The 17,168-nt window shown below is 37.6% G+C and overlaps 2 protein-coding genes and 1 pseudogene across 4 annotated transcripts in view; all 3 read left to right on the top strand.

The window, feature by feature from the left end:
- The window catches only part of LOC127833274 (mitochondrial fission 1 protein-like), a 75,739-nt gene that overhangs the window by 22,778 nt on the left and 35,793 nt on the right, over window positions 1-17,168 (top strand). The gene's annotated exons all lie outside the window — the stretch shown is intronic.
- Window positions 549-17,168, top strand: part of LOC127833273 (uncharacterized) — a 37,284-nt gene continuing 20,664 nt past the window's right edge. The window contains exons 1-2 of the mRNA XM_052358437.1: window positions 549-1,530; window positions 3,450-4,091. Of these exons, the coding sequence (XP_052214397.1) occupies window positions 636-1,530; window positions 3,450-4,091 (1,537 nt within the window). The 5' untranslated portion in view covers window positions 549-635. The remainder of the gene's footprint in view (window positions 1,531-3,449; window positions 4,092-17,168) is intronic.
- LOC127833276 (tubulin beta chain-like) lies at window positions 7,813-16,949 on the top strand (annotated as a pseudogene).

Raw genomic sequence — 17,168 nt, 5'->3', positions numbered from 1 at the left:
TACATGCCCTACAGCATTTAAATAGTATCGTTTCAGTTCTTTATACACCTGAGCAAAGATGTTACACCGTTTCCAGTCGTCTCGAGATTCCTCAACTGAGCGGTGCCGTTGAGGTCTATATCCATTGCGCATACAATATATACGGGCTTCAGAAGAATTGTTTTTTGCATTTATTTGTTGAAAGTCCTGTCAAATACAAGCACTCACTCCTATTTTGTCATTGGTTTATTATTTGTTTGATAATGATAATGATGATGATATGGGTTATAAAGATGATGAGATTTTAATAGTATTTTGAGAATAGAGAATAATAAATTTACTCATAACTATGAGTAAATAATCTTACGAAGGTTACGGAGATAGTCGATATATCACGATTGGTATTTCCCTAACGATTTTTAGCGAAACAGAGATAAACTTTAGGGCGTAGAAGGAAGTAGGACATTTATAGTGTTTTATTGATTTATTTGGATATCAGTTAGTGTTCATATATATAATTTGGTAACGTAATAAAGCAAGAAAATAAAATTGTCTATAATTTCGTTTTTATGTAAAAGATATTGAAAGTATATATTAAACTTAACAACAGTGGTTTTCAAATCGAAAGTAGAAACAAGTTCAAACACAATTTCACAATGGCTTCTAAAAGATTTGTGGATTCAAACCGAGACAATGCAGGCGACTTTAATGGAGAAAGTGCTGTGACACAATCATGCGAGCCCTGTATGAAAACCAACATATCAAAAACTGCTACGGTTTTCTGCAAGGATTGTGATGAATACCTGTGCGATACGTGCAAAAATCCGCACACGGTCTATAAACCAGGTCAGCATAACATTGTCAATTCACAGGGCAGTAAATCTTCGTCCGTAATACTCGACATGAAAGGAATGGACAAGTGCCATGAACATGCACGAGAAATAGAGTTTTTCTGCCAGGATCATTCTAAGCTTTGCTGTCTTTCATGTGTTCTCATTCACCGGAAATGTGACCAATTGGATGAAATAGCCAAAGTATCCAGACAAACACGACCCGAGCTTCAAGCATTAAAACATTCATTGATAAAATTGCAATCCGAGGCTGACGATTTTTTAGCGGATTGTAAGCAGTCGGAGACTGGCTTAAATGAGTCTATTGCAAAGATTTCTTCAGAGGTGGATACGATGAAAGATCGTATCATAAAATTGTTTGAAGAAGCAAAGCAGAAATTAATAAGTGAGGCAAAACAATTTAAAATTGCGGACGTCAAACGAATTAGAAATAAACGTGACGCCTCGCTCAAAGTTAAGGAAGAACTAAATAAGGTATTGTCGATGTGCTGTGTCGTTTTAGACAGCGGGACGCCCAGTCAACAGTATATTTATTCAGAATTAATGAAGGAGAAACGGAAAACTATCGAATCAGCTATGGATGACCAAAGAAAGATTAAATTCTTATCAACAATGACAGTGTCTTTTCCAAAACAGGTTACTTCCCTTCTTGAGATGGGAAGCAATTCTATAAAACTGAATTGTGTAGGCAACAAGACAGGTATTTTATTTAACAGTTAGTTTACATTTGGTCTAATTCAAATAACAGTATTTGTCGATGAAGTCCAGAGAATAAGTTCAAAATTGTAATAACGATTTAAATAATTGGATACTGTTACAATAGAACAGTTATTTAAAAAATAAAATCATAAAATGTAGTCTATATGTAAATTTTTCAGAGTTGCCCGGTACAGTACGGTAAAAATAAACATAAGTAACTAGCAGTACTTGAGATGATAAAAAATATTTACATCCACAAAAAATAAATAAACTGATAATTTAAAATATTGTATTTTCATTTTTTTCACATATATGTAGTAAATTTCAAACTTTAAAAAATTAAAAAGGAATGAACAAAGAAACACAAAATTGTTGTAAGCGATAAGACGAGAGCTGCGCGGCCAATAACAAAAAATACATACGGAGCATGAACTGAATTTGATCATGATCGAGATGATGATGATGATGACGATGATGGTGGTGTTGGTAATGATAATGGTGGTGGTGATGATCAGATGATGGTGAATAGATGATGATGGTGGTGGTGGTGATGATGATGATTGTGATGATGATGATGATGATGATGATGATGATGATGATGATGATGATGATGATGATGATGATGATGATGATGATGATGATGATGATGATGATGATGATGATGATGATGATGATGGTGGTGGTGGTGATGATGATGAGGAGGATGATGATGGTTATGATGATGATGATGATGATGATGATGATGATGATGATGATGATGATGATGATGGTGATGATGATGGTGATGATGGTGATGATGATGATGATGATGATGATGATGATGATGATGATGATGATGATGATGATGATGATGATGATGATGGTGATGATGACCCGGTCATAGATTGACTTAAAAAATCAAAACGCAGAATGTATTATATCCAAACAAGCAAAGTGCCGTTTTGGTAATGGATACACCTTAATCAAAGAATCATAGGCAACTTTAGTTAAGTGAACATATTTGAAGGAAAATATTTGTTTTACATTATCGAATAAAACAATAACGAAGTTTTCCTATGTTTACAACATACATATTATTTACTACCACAACAATATCATTTGCAACTCCTTCATTACATGAGTTCATGTTAGAATCCTGGGATTCTTAGGGATTCTTAGGAAACTTGTGTTATGTTCTGAGTTTCTTATCTTCCTTACAGTCTTTTTTAGGCTGTCCGTGTTATGATGTAATTAATGTCAACTGGTCACCGAGATTCGAACATACAGTGCTGTAAACATAGTTGATATAATGATTTATTAATTCGTACGGTATAGGTATTCCAACGCTTGTTGATGATGTTGATTATGATTTATTTTATCATTATCTTAATAATCATATAATGATGATGAGGAGGAGGAGGACGATGATGATGATGATATTTCTATACTTTTAAGAAAACACATACATTTTCAAATAAAGCTTCAAAAATAAAGAATGTATTATATTCTAGCATGCAAAGTGCCGTTTTAGTATATTAATAAAAGAACCATAGACGAATTTATCATGTCTGTTTACCTCTCTCCATCGATTGATTCGGTATATTCAAAAAAGAGCATTAAAAATACCCACTTATATGCTTATCCCTGATTAGCCCAGTGCAACAGAATTTCCTCCAAAATAGTATATAAAACGTATCTCAAACGAAAGAAGTTTATCTTGACATGATAATTATGTAAGATCATATACATACATGTATAAGAGCTTTATTTGTTAAGTTTTTTCATGGCACTTTACAAATACAACGATATGTGAACAAGCTAACTGGACTCATTTTAATACAACAATGTGTAATTATATAACAATAATGCAAATTAATATTGATGATAATAATATTATTACTAGTTAATATCTTTATTTATTGTTTTTTATTATTATTTCAGTGGATACCAGTCCCATCAGCTTATCATCCCAATCAAAGCCAGTCACCCTGAAGCTGCTCGTGTCCGTGGATCTACCCAAGACTGGTGATGATAAGGAGAAGCCTTTCCTCAGTGGACTGGACTTCCTGCCGGACGGGAGACTGGTAGCCGTGGATAACTTTAACATGAAATGTATCATACTGAATGAGCGACTACAGAGACTTGGAACCCCGTACAAGTTCAAGAGTATCCCACAAAGCGTAGTATGTGTATCTCATGATACACTGTGTGTAACGGGTGGTGGTGGTTATAAAACAGTATGTCTCCTGTCTGTGAGTACAGACAATACCATCACACTGACCAGGAAGATCAATACAACATCACTGTTCATCTCTATATGCTGCATGTCTCCATCTCACATGGTCGTGAGTACGCACTATGATCCCCGTCCTGTTAGAATGATATCAGTGGACGGGGTTGAGACAGACTTTGATCACATCCTGACGTTTCCAAAGAAGACGTACCAAGGAGATGAGAGTGCGTGCACGTATGTCCAGTCTAAGAACACGTTAGTACTGACTGACCAACTCGCTCACACAGTGTTCATGTACGACACCGTGAATGGCACATCTAGAGCAGTCACTAATGAGAACATACAGGAACCTCGTGGTGCCTGTCCAGGGCCAGGTGACACAGTGCTGGTGTGCAGTAAGGATAAGCACTCCATCGTGCACCTGACCATCCACGGTACAATACTCGGTACATACCCATTGGATATGAAGTTTCCGTACATCATATGTGTGTCTAAGGATAGCACCAGGCTGGCGGTGTCCAACTGCGCTGAAGGCGTCAAGAAACTTCACTTGTATAAGATATCACCGGCAATGAGTTAGATGACTAATGAGATGTTGACCGTGCGATCATTTTACACACATATTTAGTATTAACAATAACCCATGTAGCATAGTATGTGTCTCATGATACACTGTGTGTAACACGTTGTACAGTAGTATGTGTGTCTCATGAAGCACTGTGTGTAACGCGTTATAAAGTAGTATGTGTGTCTCATGATTCACTGTGTGTAACGTGTTATAAAGTAGTATGTGTGTCTCATGATACACTGTGTGTAACGTGTTATAAAGTAGTATGTGTGTCTCATGATACACTGTGTGTAACGTGTTATAAAGTAGTATGTGTGTCTCATGATTCACTGTGTGTAACGTGTTATAAAGTAGTATGTGTGTCTCATGATACACTGTGTGTAACGGGTGGTGGTTATAAAGTAGTATGTGTGTCTCATGATACACTGTGTGTAACGGGTGGTGGTGATAAAGTAGTATGTCTCCTGTCCGTGAGTACAGACAATACCATCACACTGACCAAGGAGATCAAAACATCATCAACGTTTGGCTCTATGAAGTTCCCGTACAGCATATGTATGTCTAAGGATGGCACCAGACTGGTGGTGTCCAACAGCGCTAAAGGCGCCGGGAAAATTCAGTTGTATAAGATCTCAACGGCAATGAGTTAGATGACTAGTAAGATGTAAATATTATCCATGTGATCAGGCATTCTACACGATTATTAAGTATAATTACGTGTATTGGTGTTGTTAAATCAACTCGGAATGCTATCATGTTTAAAGAAAATCGAATAGTGTTGTTATAAGGTTTAATCGTCGAAGAATTTCGAACGATTTCGAACTACCTATACATTTTGCATTTGTTATAAAGTAAAATGTGTCTTTATACTGAACTTCAAGAATTTTTTAGTGTAAATTTGAAAATATTAAAATATACTGTTTATGTAATTCTATTTTAATTTGCATTTCATGCAACGTAACCGGTGTGTACGTTAGTTAGTCGCGTTGAATATTTCTAAATGTATGTTAATTTTGGAAAATAATAACTATAACTTCATTTACATTGCTATGCATATGTGTTTTAATGCCATGAAAGCAATTTTGCGTTCATTCAAAATAATGCTTGATTTTGCTTAGCCTAGATCATCTACAAATTATTTTATTATCAACAAAAGTCGACTAGAACTAGAATTCCCTAAGCATGTCGATCACCTCTGTCTGTAAATAGGCTTACAAGCCTTGTATCGTTCTAATGTTAAAGATGCTATATAAAGCCGTTGGTTGTAGTTGTGGTCGTTTGTTTTAAATAAATTAGCAAATCGATAATAACTAATTAATTCTAGCATATTTGCTTTATCTTAGGTTTGCTATAATTTTATTTAAAAAAACACACACTATTAATTGCACTTTGTAACAATTTAATGTATTCGTGAATTTCTGGGTCCGAGTAAACCGATCATATTCAATGATCAGAAAATGTGTTTACAAGTCATATAATTATATAATTTTCTTGAATCAATGATAAATTTTTAATGAATAACATGCAATTCAAATTGATGAAACCATATTAAACAAGGGCTGTTTGTAAAACATACATGCCCCCCCCATATGGGCTGTCAGTTGTAGTGGCAGCCATTGTGTGAATACGTTTTTTGTCACCGTGACCTTGGCCTTTGACCTAGTGACCTGAAGATCAATAGGGGTCATCTGCCAGTCATGATCAATGAACCTGTGAAGTTTCATGATCCTAAGCCTAATTATTCTTGAGTTAACATCAGGAAACCGTTTAACTGTTTTGGGTCACTGTGACCTTGACCTTTGACATCCTAGGCGTTAGCATTCTTGAGTTATCATCCGGAAACCATTTTACTGTTTCGAGTCACTGTGACCTTGACCTTTGACCTAGTGACCTGAAAATCAATAGGGGTCATCTGCAAGTCATGACCAATGTACCTATGCAGTTTCAAGGTCCTAGGCGTAAGCGTTCTTGAGTTATCATCCGGAAACCATTTTTTTGTGTCGAGTCACCGTGACCTTGAACTTTTACATAGTGACCTGAAAATCAATAGGGGTCATCTGCAAGCCATGATCAATGTACCTATGAAGTTTCATGATCCTAGGCGTAAGCGTTCTTGAGTTATCATCCGGAAACCATTTTACTGGTTCGAGTCACCTTGACCAAGTGACCTGAAAATCAATATGGGTCATCTGCGAGTCATGCTCAATGTACCTATGAAGTTTCATGATCCTAGGCGTAAGCGTTCTTGAGTTATCATCCGGAAACCATTCGGTGGACGGACGGACCGACCGACATGTGCAAAACAATATACCCCCTCTTCTTCGAAGGGGGGCATAAAAGTCTTTAATGGGTGCATATATCTGTAAAAATTCGGCAAAATAAAAACAAGATAGGGGTTCTTAAACACGATATTAAGGCCTTCGTGGTAGAGCGTTCGATGTTAACACAAGTGGTCTCGGATCGGAATCCTTCTGGATGCAACAATAGATTGCCATTGAGGTAGAGGCACGGGTGTTGCCAATCTCCACGCACAGTTGTTTTTCATGCTCTCACATACAATATCTGCAATCACAAGAAAATCCTACCAGATTTTGTAGATCAGTTTTATTATGTCCCCCACCACTATAGTGGTGGACATATTGTTTTTGTCCTGTCTTTTGGTTTGTTTGTTTGTTTGCGCTAACTGTAACATTTGTCATAACTTTTGCAAAATTGAAGATAGCAACTTCATATAAGGCATGCATGTGTATCTCATGAAGCTGCACATTTTGAGTGGTGAAAGGTCAAGGTCATCCTTCAAATATATTGGTAAAAATCGCTCATTTAATGTACATTTTTGCAATATTATAGATAGCAGCTTGATATTTGGTATGCATGTGTATCTCATGGAGCTGCACATTTTGAGTGGTGAAAGGTGAAGGTCATCCTTCAAGGTCAAAAGTCAAATATATGGGGACATAGTGTTTTACAAATACATCTTGTTTATGTTTTATTATCGTGTTATGAAAAGAAGTATCATTTCCTTTTATATTTCGGAAAAAAAGCGTACACGATTAGGTTTATAATAAAAAATTACCTGAATAAAAAAAAGTAAAAATAAATCTCTGCGCGGAGGTTGGAGTATTGCGCCCGACAAACCGCTTCCGCATTGTGATCATATGTGGCACCGATGAATCGTAAAATAACAGTACATACAAGATCGGACGGGCGCAGGGACTACACACATTTGAACTAGATGATCATATATATGAAGTGTGTATTAGTTTGCAATAACTATCAGCACAATCACTCGAACGATCGATTTTTTATTCACACGTTATTTTTTATTATACTACAAGGTCTAATTTAACTCAACGAAATGAAGCAATACTCAAAATCTCCTATCGGCCTTCTAGCCTCAATGAAATGCAATGTCCATAACATAAACCGTTAACACATTCAAATTTCGCGCCTAAATATTCACGCATGCGCAGTCGAGCCACATGACATCACCACGGAAATCGAGCGCGTGCGCCTGTGCAGACGATGGTTTCATTTTATCGTCTGCGAAGACTGCTGATTCATCGCCTCAGTAACTTTGTGTTCGTCGGAAAGAGCGCCCGACAGCGAAGAAAGAAAATAGTGTTTTAATAAACAAATAAAATAAACTGACAATATGAGAGAAATTGTACATGTCCAGGCTGGACAGTGTGGAAACCAAATTGGGGCCAAGGTAAACCATTTTTTTTGCGTTTGGTTTATTATGACTTCAATTGTCATTGAGCCGAGCAAGTATTATCAGTTGTTGTTATCATCAAGTTAATAGTCTCAACGTTTGATGGTGTAAATGTCTGGAATATTTTTACGGTCAAATGTCGTGCGGTATACTAGCTATGTAAATATGTGTACACACATAAAATTGTATACTGCAGCCTCGCCTTAACATCGGTGATGGAGTAATAATTGAACGTTATTTTATGTATGTATCATTTGCATGATTCATAGGCAAGCTGATATAGAAGGTGCATGTATTCGATGGATACCTTTATTTCAAAATAAAATATTCAACAGCAGATATTGAATCTTTTTATTTTTGTATGTGTATTATATTTATATGTTTATATATTATATCATTGAAATCAGTGATCAATTGCTTTACTATAAAATACATGTACTTTAAACGTAAGTCTAATTGCATATTATGTGTGTTAAACACTTAATAATTTATTACTTTTAAAAAAATGGGCTATTCATACGAATACCATTTTAATCAACGTATATCTTGAATATTTCATTTGAGTTCCAGAGAATGTTCTCAATAAACAACTAACCATTATTCATCAGGCCAACATTTCAATGGAAAATTCAATAGTCTGACTACCGCTCTCTTCTGTTACCATGGTTACAATGCACTGACTCATGCGCGGTTATGTTCCGTTTGGAACTAATTTGTCTTTTGTCGGCTGCTGCAAGTGTTTAATTAACGTCTGCTACGCAGTGGTATTATTAATTTTGTTCGACGTTTACTATAACTACTACCGTACATATTGTGCACTGCTTTTTATTCCAGACATGCGCAAAAGTATGTATTTCCTTCATAAATTACATATAATAATCGAGTGTTTATTTTCGAGATATTAACATTAAAAGGCTCCTGATAGGTTCCTGTTTAATGACATCATCGAAAGCAAAATAAAAATAAATATTTCCCCTTTTCAAGGAAGTGTAAACTCGAAAGCCGACAATTAAGTGTCTTACAGAAAAAACAAGTCAAAACCCTCCGCTCGGTACTTGCAATGTACATTAATCCTTTTAATGCATGGAGTTTCGCTTCTAAAATAATTGCTCTTTTGTATAAATGTAAAATGTGATGAAAGTTCTTTGAAATCGTCAGTTTTATAAATTAATGACGCGCTTTGAATAAAAATGACCCGAAGGGCATACATGGGGATGAAATAAATTAATAAACTAGTCATTTAGTTAGCATTAATTTACGGCGAAAATGTTTTTAAAAGAACACAATCTTTCGCTATTCAATACAGACGTGCAGTTACCTATCTGTTCAATTCTTGTGTACATGTGTTTATAAGCAGTGTGCGTGTAAATAATGTAGCATGAAGTACATGCTGGTAACATTATCATTGGAAAAACAACAATCAACAGTATACAGAGATTTGTTCGAAGGCCCGCTAGGCGTGTCTAACTTCAAAGTTAACCCAAAAATACCGAGGGAAAGGTTTGTTGTAATTAATTGCATTTCCAAATCGTGTTGAAAGCAATTACTGACTCAAATATGACCTACACAATATCATGATTATTCGCCAAGACTCATCACTACACGGGCTGCAAGGGGCGTCGTGCAATTAGTGAGACATGCGCTTTAAAACTGTTACATTTTAGAAGAACATGTGATTCCAACTCTCAATAACTTGTTCGTACTAAGTCATTCGCATCGAATTACAGTTTCATGATTGTATGCAGACGCAATCATTTTATTGATTGGATGTTGTCCCATGACCAAGATAAGCATATATATTAGCCACGCTCTGTGCAAAGGGGGTTTAATGAATGTCCGTAAAGTGTCGTCCCAGATTAGACTGTGCAGTCCGCACAGGCTAATCAGGGACGACACTTTCCGCTTAAACTTGATTTTTGCTAAGAAGAGAATTTCTGTAAACGAAAAATATAAAAGCGGCTTTATGCACATGCATTAAACCCCCTTTTAACAGAGCACGGCCCATATATAAGTGTCTGGATCTTGCAGACATTTGTGTCCACGCTTACGTTCGCTCTCTTACGTAGATTGTACAGAGTATATTTTATAGAGGTCATTAGATACAAAAGCAGTTATTGAGTCTTAACATCTGCTGCGCTTCTCGAAGACAGGTGCGCATTGTGCTGTTCGTTGAAATTCTACCATCTGTTCAGTCATTTGAAAGAATTGGATCATACCATCGTATTTCAAAGGCATTACGGTGAGAGGAAACTTACATTACTGTAGCAAATGAATCGATACGATGATCTATGAACATACTATTTTTTACGTTTCAAGCTCTATGGACTTTTTTCTGAATATATGATAATCAGTACATTTCAATTTCTAAAGAAAGCAATGCTCATGGAATTCTGATTTTTATTGAATAATCTGAGATCCATTGTGTACACACCAGTCTTACTGACGATAACGTAGTGAGGTCATCATCTATGTATAGAATGATCTGAGATCCATATTACTGTGCCAGTGAACAATGACGTCATGTCTTGCGAGAAAAGATTCGATTGTGCAACAGAGGATAATTTGTAATCGATTAATTGGCTAACTGTATTGTCCCAGACAAATACGGTTAGTCATACAAACCGGTAATAACCATTAACAAGAATCGTTTATTCTTATAAAAGACCCACAACATCATTCCGATTCAATGCGCTTAATTAATCGTTTACAATTAAGTCATTTTACAAATTTGTATAACACCAGAACGGGTTTTTCATTCCACGAATACGTAATTTGCAGTTTGTTAATACATACACCGTCAATATGGTTATGTCATGATCTCATTAAAACATTTGCATGGGAATTAATTTAAGTATTTTTTGATAACAGTTGAACCACGAGATATGCAAAGCATTTGCACCTGCACTCTTTGAATTTCTTTTTAACTGAACGCATAACTGCTTTGATTTGTACGGTGTAACTATGGCCTGATACGTTATAGAACATTTAAAAAGCGTTATACATCGGCTTTGTCCGGACTCCTCCGTAAGAATTTATGGAAAAAAATCGTCTGCTGATCCATATACTTTCCCCATATACGATCCATACTCCTACTCCCTTCGACTAATATATATACATGGAACTGCATCAGAAATATGCCAATATTCTCCAGACATCGATCGGGAGATCTCAGATCGTATTCCATATATCGGCAAAGTATGCGGACGCAACGCATCCGCGACCACGTGCGACCATTTCCGGTGTGCCTTCGGGAGGATTCGTTACCGGCTTCATTAGAACCCGTGTTATATTGATTTTGTTGAATATTTCATGAGCTGCGTGTAGCATGTCCGAAATATTGTTGCACATGTTTGTTCGTGACATCACTTTTATGACTTGACATTAGGAACAGCTTTTTCTAATGAATGTTACTCGGTTTTGAAAAGCAAAGTTATAGTTGGTATTCCTGGTGCATGTGAACGTAAACCTGATTGTGGAGTTGCGCTTGCACGTGAAAATATTTCCAACCAAGTGTGTGTATTGCGAAATTTATTACGTCCTTTCCGCGCCAGAGGGTACATCATGTGTGGACCCGGAGTGTCCCCATCACTCCTACCTAATTAGCTTGCTAGACCCTTGAAAGCTGGGGCAGATTTAGAATTATAGCTGCAATTCCAGCTATTTTATTGGTACTGATATTTCAATTTTGGTGTGGTCTTGTAATATGGGTGCGGGGGGGGGGTGGGCGGACAACCCGGAGGAAACCCCACCTGTCTGGTATAGTGACCACTTACCGAATCCACATGCTGCTAATAAAGAGACTTGAACTCGTGTTGAGAAGCGAGTGTAGCAACCTCTGCGCTAGCGTGACAGCAATCGCTAACCAAAGAGTGTGTTGACCATATTCCACGTATCCGTTACGTGGACATGGATTTTTTTCCGGGTACATACAAATTTACGTTTATGCTCGCATGCACGTGAAATACTACACTGAACCCGGTATTCTATGGACACGCGAATGTTAACATAAACGTGAACATTGTGTGATACCTGTACAAAAGAAGAGACGTCTACCAATTGAGCCGTTGGTTATATTCCACGTGTCCGGTGGTCAAATATGAACATCTTCCGTGAATATGAAACTTCGCTTAACGAGCGATTGTTACGTTTACGGTCGTTTTACGCATAACCAAATAGGCGACGATGTGTAGTGGGGAAGCTTATTTACGACAGAAAAAAACATGTTAATTAAATGATAAATATGAGAAAAAATCGAAATAGATTGCGCATATATTTCATAGATGTCATTAAATACAAACAATGTTTTCGGAGTCTTGAGATTTTCTGCGGTTCTGTGATCTTTCTCAAGATACCAAGTACTGGTTGTACCATAGACGCCAAGCACTGGTTGTATAATAGACACCAAGTACTGGTTATATCCATATACACAAAGTACTGGTTGTACCATCGACACCAAGCACTGGTTGTACCAAAGACAGCAAGTACTGGTTGTACCATAGACACCAAGTACTGGTTGTACCATAGACACCAAGTACTGGTTGTACCATGAACACAAAGTAACTGTTGTACCATAGCCACAAAGCACTGTTTGTACCTTAGATATTAAGTACTTGTTGTTCCATTGACACCAAGTTCGTTCTGGTTGTTCCATAAACACCAAGTACTGGTTGTACTATAGACATTTAGTACTGGTTGTACCATCGACACCATGAACTGGTTGTACCATACACACTAACCATCGACATCAAACACTGGTTGTACCATAGACACAAAGTACTGGTTGTACCATAGACACCAAGTACTGGTTGTGCCCTGGAAACGCACTCGATGGTGTCTCTTTAAGCATCAGTTTGCGACATAACTCACATTTTCATTATTGTAGACGTTCTTGAACTTTCGATGTTCATAAAATTAATGTGAAAAAGGTGAAACAATTGTGAATTAAATACGAAATACAAATGACATGCATCGGAATGGTATTGATTTTTATACAAGATTCTGTGTCACCCAAATGTTACACTCATATATAAGCTTGATTCAGTGTATCTAGTTTCATATACTAAAACGCGGAATATGTATTGATTGACACTTTAGTGGTGGAAATTTAATGCCACGTATGTAGATTGTATTACTCACAATCATGCCGATGTTTGGATCAGTATATTGTTTGCTATTTATTGGGTTCACGTTGTTTTCTCAATAGCCCTTGGTTCGACCAAATACAAATAAATATTTTAATTATATATTATAAATGTATACGTTGTTTATGAATAGGGTCGGTAAGATAATGGACCAATCCCTTAATGGGGAAATAGTTAATAGGAAGAGGTTTTCTTGATGCGAGTTTTTTGCATTAAAAGGTAAACCGTATTCATTTCAATAGTGTTTTGCGCGTGATTGACATGCTAAATCTGTTACTGCGTTTGCTATAAAAATAGTGCTGTATTTTATATACATTATTTAATTTTAAAAACATCAGTGAAACCCAAACTCATGATTTGACGTCACAAGCCGGAAAGTAGTCCCGACGTGATTATACGATGCAAAGAGTTTTAAACATTAAATAGTTACTCACTTTAGGTCAAGGCACCACTGGACAGTTACAAGCTTAATGTCAAGACTGCTGTTTTTACTCTGCCACTTCCTTTTATTTCCAGTTTTGGGAAGTTATTTCCGACGAACACGGAGTCGATCCCACCGGAAGTTACCACGGTGACTCGGATCTGCAATTAGAACGGATCAACGTCTATTTTAACGAAGCTTCCGGTTAGTATATTTGGCGCCATTTTTCTTCTTTCGGTTGTTGTGGATTTTCTGTTTATTCTGGAAGGTTTTCTCGGACAAGCATGGCATCAAGCCAACAGACTGATACCATGGTGATACCGACCTCGAGCTTAAGAGAATAAAAAGTAAAATAAAACGTGGTGTAAGGTAACGTGCCCGCATGCTCGCGCGCACTTGTTATCATTTCGGTTGGTAATTTACTACCTACATAGCAATTGCGTTGATTGACGCCCTGGAATAAGTGTTGTCGATCTAGAACAAAAGTTTGCTTTCTTGCAAACATATTGAGTCTATGTGTGTTATATGTTTCTTCTGTTGTCTATTTAAGTTTGGCTAGGACATCTTTTTTGGCAGTCGTGGACATGTGTTTATCTTCTTATGAATATGTACATTTACCATAATAAAGAGCAGAATTTTTATAAGCTCATGTAAATGCTGTGCATGATGATATAAATTATCCCGATATAAAAATCAGAGCATAAGGTAATACATAGTAAGCGAGTGAAACCCATTTCTGGAATAATTACATAAACGTTAACACATAACACGTGTATATATAATAAATTTCCGCTCAGTTTTGCGAACAGCTATGTCATAAAAAAGAGGATGTTAAAACAACAAAATGTGTACTGTGTTTGTTTCTGTCAAAATATTAACTACGTTTTGAGATTAATCAGTGAATGTCTCTATCAAAATATTAACTACGTTTTGAGATTAATCAGTGAATGTTTCTATCAAAATATCAACTACGTTTTGAGATTAATCAGTGAATGTTTCTATCAAAATATTAAGTACGTTTTGAGATTAATCAGTGAATTTTTAACCGAGGTTTTAGAATATTCTTAAATGTTTCAGATATTACTAATCAAATTTAGCATCAATATAAACTATATAAATAAGTTATCTTTCCCTTAGTGTACCACTAAAAACTACCATAGAACGCCTCTGCTCGTGTCTAGGTGGCAAGTATGTACCCAGGGTAATCCTGCTGGATCTTGAGCCTGGAACCATGGATTATGTGCGCTCGGGACCATTCGGGCAGCTCTTCCGGCCTGACAACTTCGTGTTTGGGCAGAGCGGCGCCGGCAACAACTGGGCCAAGGGTCACTACACAGAGGGCGCTGAGCTGTTCGACTCTGTACTCGACGTCGTCCGCAAAGAGTCTGAAAACTGTGACTGCCTCCAGGGATTCTAGATGACGCATTCCCTGGGAGGCGGTACCGGAAGTGGTATGGGGACGCTGCTTATTAGCAAGATCCGCGAGGAGTAACCCGACCGCATCATGAACACATTCTCTGTTGTGCCGTCTCCAAAGGAAATTATCAGCATATGTAACTGCGCGCATATATGTTTTAATATACGCAAAGTATTATATTACATATAGTTATATATTTGGCCATATCTCGAGCTTATCTGTTTTAGAATATTTAGCAAAATATTGTGACTTTTATGCGTTGACTGTTTTTCATTAAACAATTCATTTGTCGTATACCGCCATTTTACTTCGACTATTGGCACTCGTGCGCTATAACATTTCTTAGATTAAAAATACAGGTTAATGTATTATAAAATTTTATTAAACCTTTATTATTTAATCTCAGATTTTAAATACTATAAATAATACATGATGTCAATCGATAAAATTGTTAGGCCGGGCTGGCTAGCACAGTTTTATGCCGCGCTATGTGCTCTGTTTGTGCGCAATTAGCCAGTCCGGTCACACCACTTTTGTAGGAACTGGAAATTAAAATATCTTTAAGTTCTTAGAACATCTCTTCTACCCCTACTGCAGTTGTTTATTACTGACAGCATTAGTTGAAATTAGCGATGTTTGCCGATTATATCGACTAGCTACGCTTATCGGTGAAATGTTTTAGCAGATTAACTGGTCCCCTCCTATGTCTGGATAACTGTTTACAACCAAAATGCACACACATAAATACCAACTTAACCCATTTATGCCTAGCGTCTAGAAAAAAAGGCCTTTGCAAACAGCGTAGACCCAGATGAGACGCCGCATGATGCGGCGTCTCATTAGGGTCTTCGCTGTTTGCTTGAAGGGATTTTGTAGCAAATATTCTAAATATAGAAATAAATATACAAGACATCCCTAATTTTGGAAATAAATTGATCCAATTTAGAAGATGGGAGAGTCCAATAGGCATAAATTGGTTAATTAAATTGAATTCTTTTTCGTGCAGGTATCGGACACCGTTGTGGAGCCATATAATGCCACCCTCTCAGTTCACCAGCTCGTTGAGAACACGGATGAGACCTACTGCAACGAGGCTCTGTACGATATCTGCTTCCGGACCCTTAAACTGACCACATACGGGGACTTGAACCATCTTGTCTCTGCCACCATGCCCGGTATCACCACCTCGCTGCGATTCCCCGGTCAGCTGAACGCCGATCTTCGTAAACTTGCCGTCAACATGGTTCCATTCCCCCGTCTGCATTTCTTCATGCCTGGTTTCGCTCCTCTTACATCCCGTGATAGCCAGCAGTACCGGGCTCTCACGGTCCCTGAGCTCACACAGCAGATGTTCGACTCCAAGAACATGATGGCTGCCTGCGATCCACGTCACGGCAGGAACCTCACCGTTGCGGCCATGTTCCGTGGCAGAATGTCTATGAAGGAAGTCGACGAACAGATGTTGAACGTCCAGAACAAGAACAGCAGCTACTTCGTCGAATGGATCCCCAACAACTTGAAGACCGCTGTCTGCGACATCCCGCCACGTGGTCTCAAGATGTCCGCCACCTTCATTGGTAACAGCACCGCCATTCAGGAACTGTTTAAGCGCATCTCCGAGCAGTTCACAGCTATGTTCAGACGAAAAGCTTTCCTCCATTGGTACACCGGCGAGGGCATGGACGAGATGGAGTTTACTGAAGCCGAGTCGAACATGAACGACTTGGTGTCCGAGTATCAGCAGTACCAGGACGCCACCGCCGAGGAGGAGGGCGAGGTGGACGAAGGAGAGGATGCGGAGGAACCCGAGGCGAATTGAACTTCTTCGGCATTTTCCGTCAAACGTCGGAAGGCTTCGGCCGTGGACGACGTCCCAATGTAGCAAAGCTCTCGTAAATTAGAAAAAATGATGACAATAAACCAAAAATACAGTTATCGTAAACTTATGTGCAGTTGCGTACATGTGTTCAAAATTAGTTTAGATGTATTTGTTAAAATGATCTTTTATTACATTCTAAACTGCTAAGGTTATTTAATTTTCTATGTTGCATTTTTTGTATTCCGGCAAATTTTATTTTCTCTTGTGATATTTTGGACCATTTGTACAATGTGTTACGGGCCGTAATCTACATAATAAAAGTATGCTACTGCTTTGTGTAAATTAC

This window comes from Dreissena polymorpha, chromosome 6 (assembly GCF_020536995.1).
Source record: "Dreissena polymorpha isolate Duluth1 chromosome 6, UMN_Dpol_1.0, whole genome shotgun sequence".
In the NCBI taxonomy this organism is placed as follows: Eukaryota; Metazoa; Mollusca; class Bivalvia; order Myida; family Dreissenidae; genus Dreissena; species Dreissena polymorpha.
Note: the sequence above shows the minus strand (reverse complement) of the source record. Positions and strands in the feature narration are given on the sequence as shown.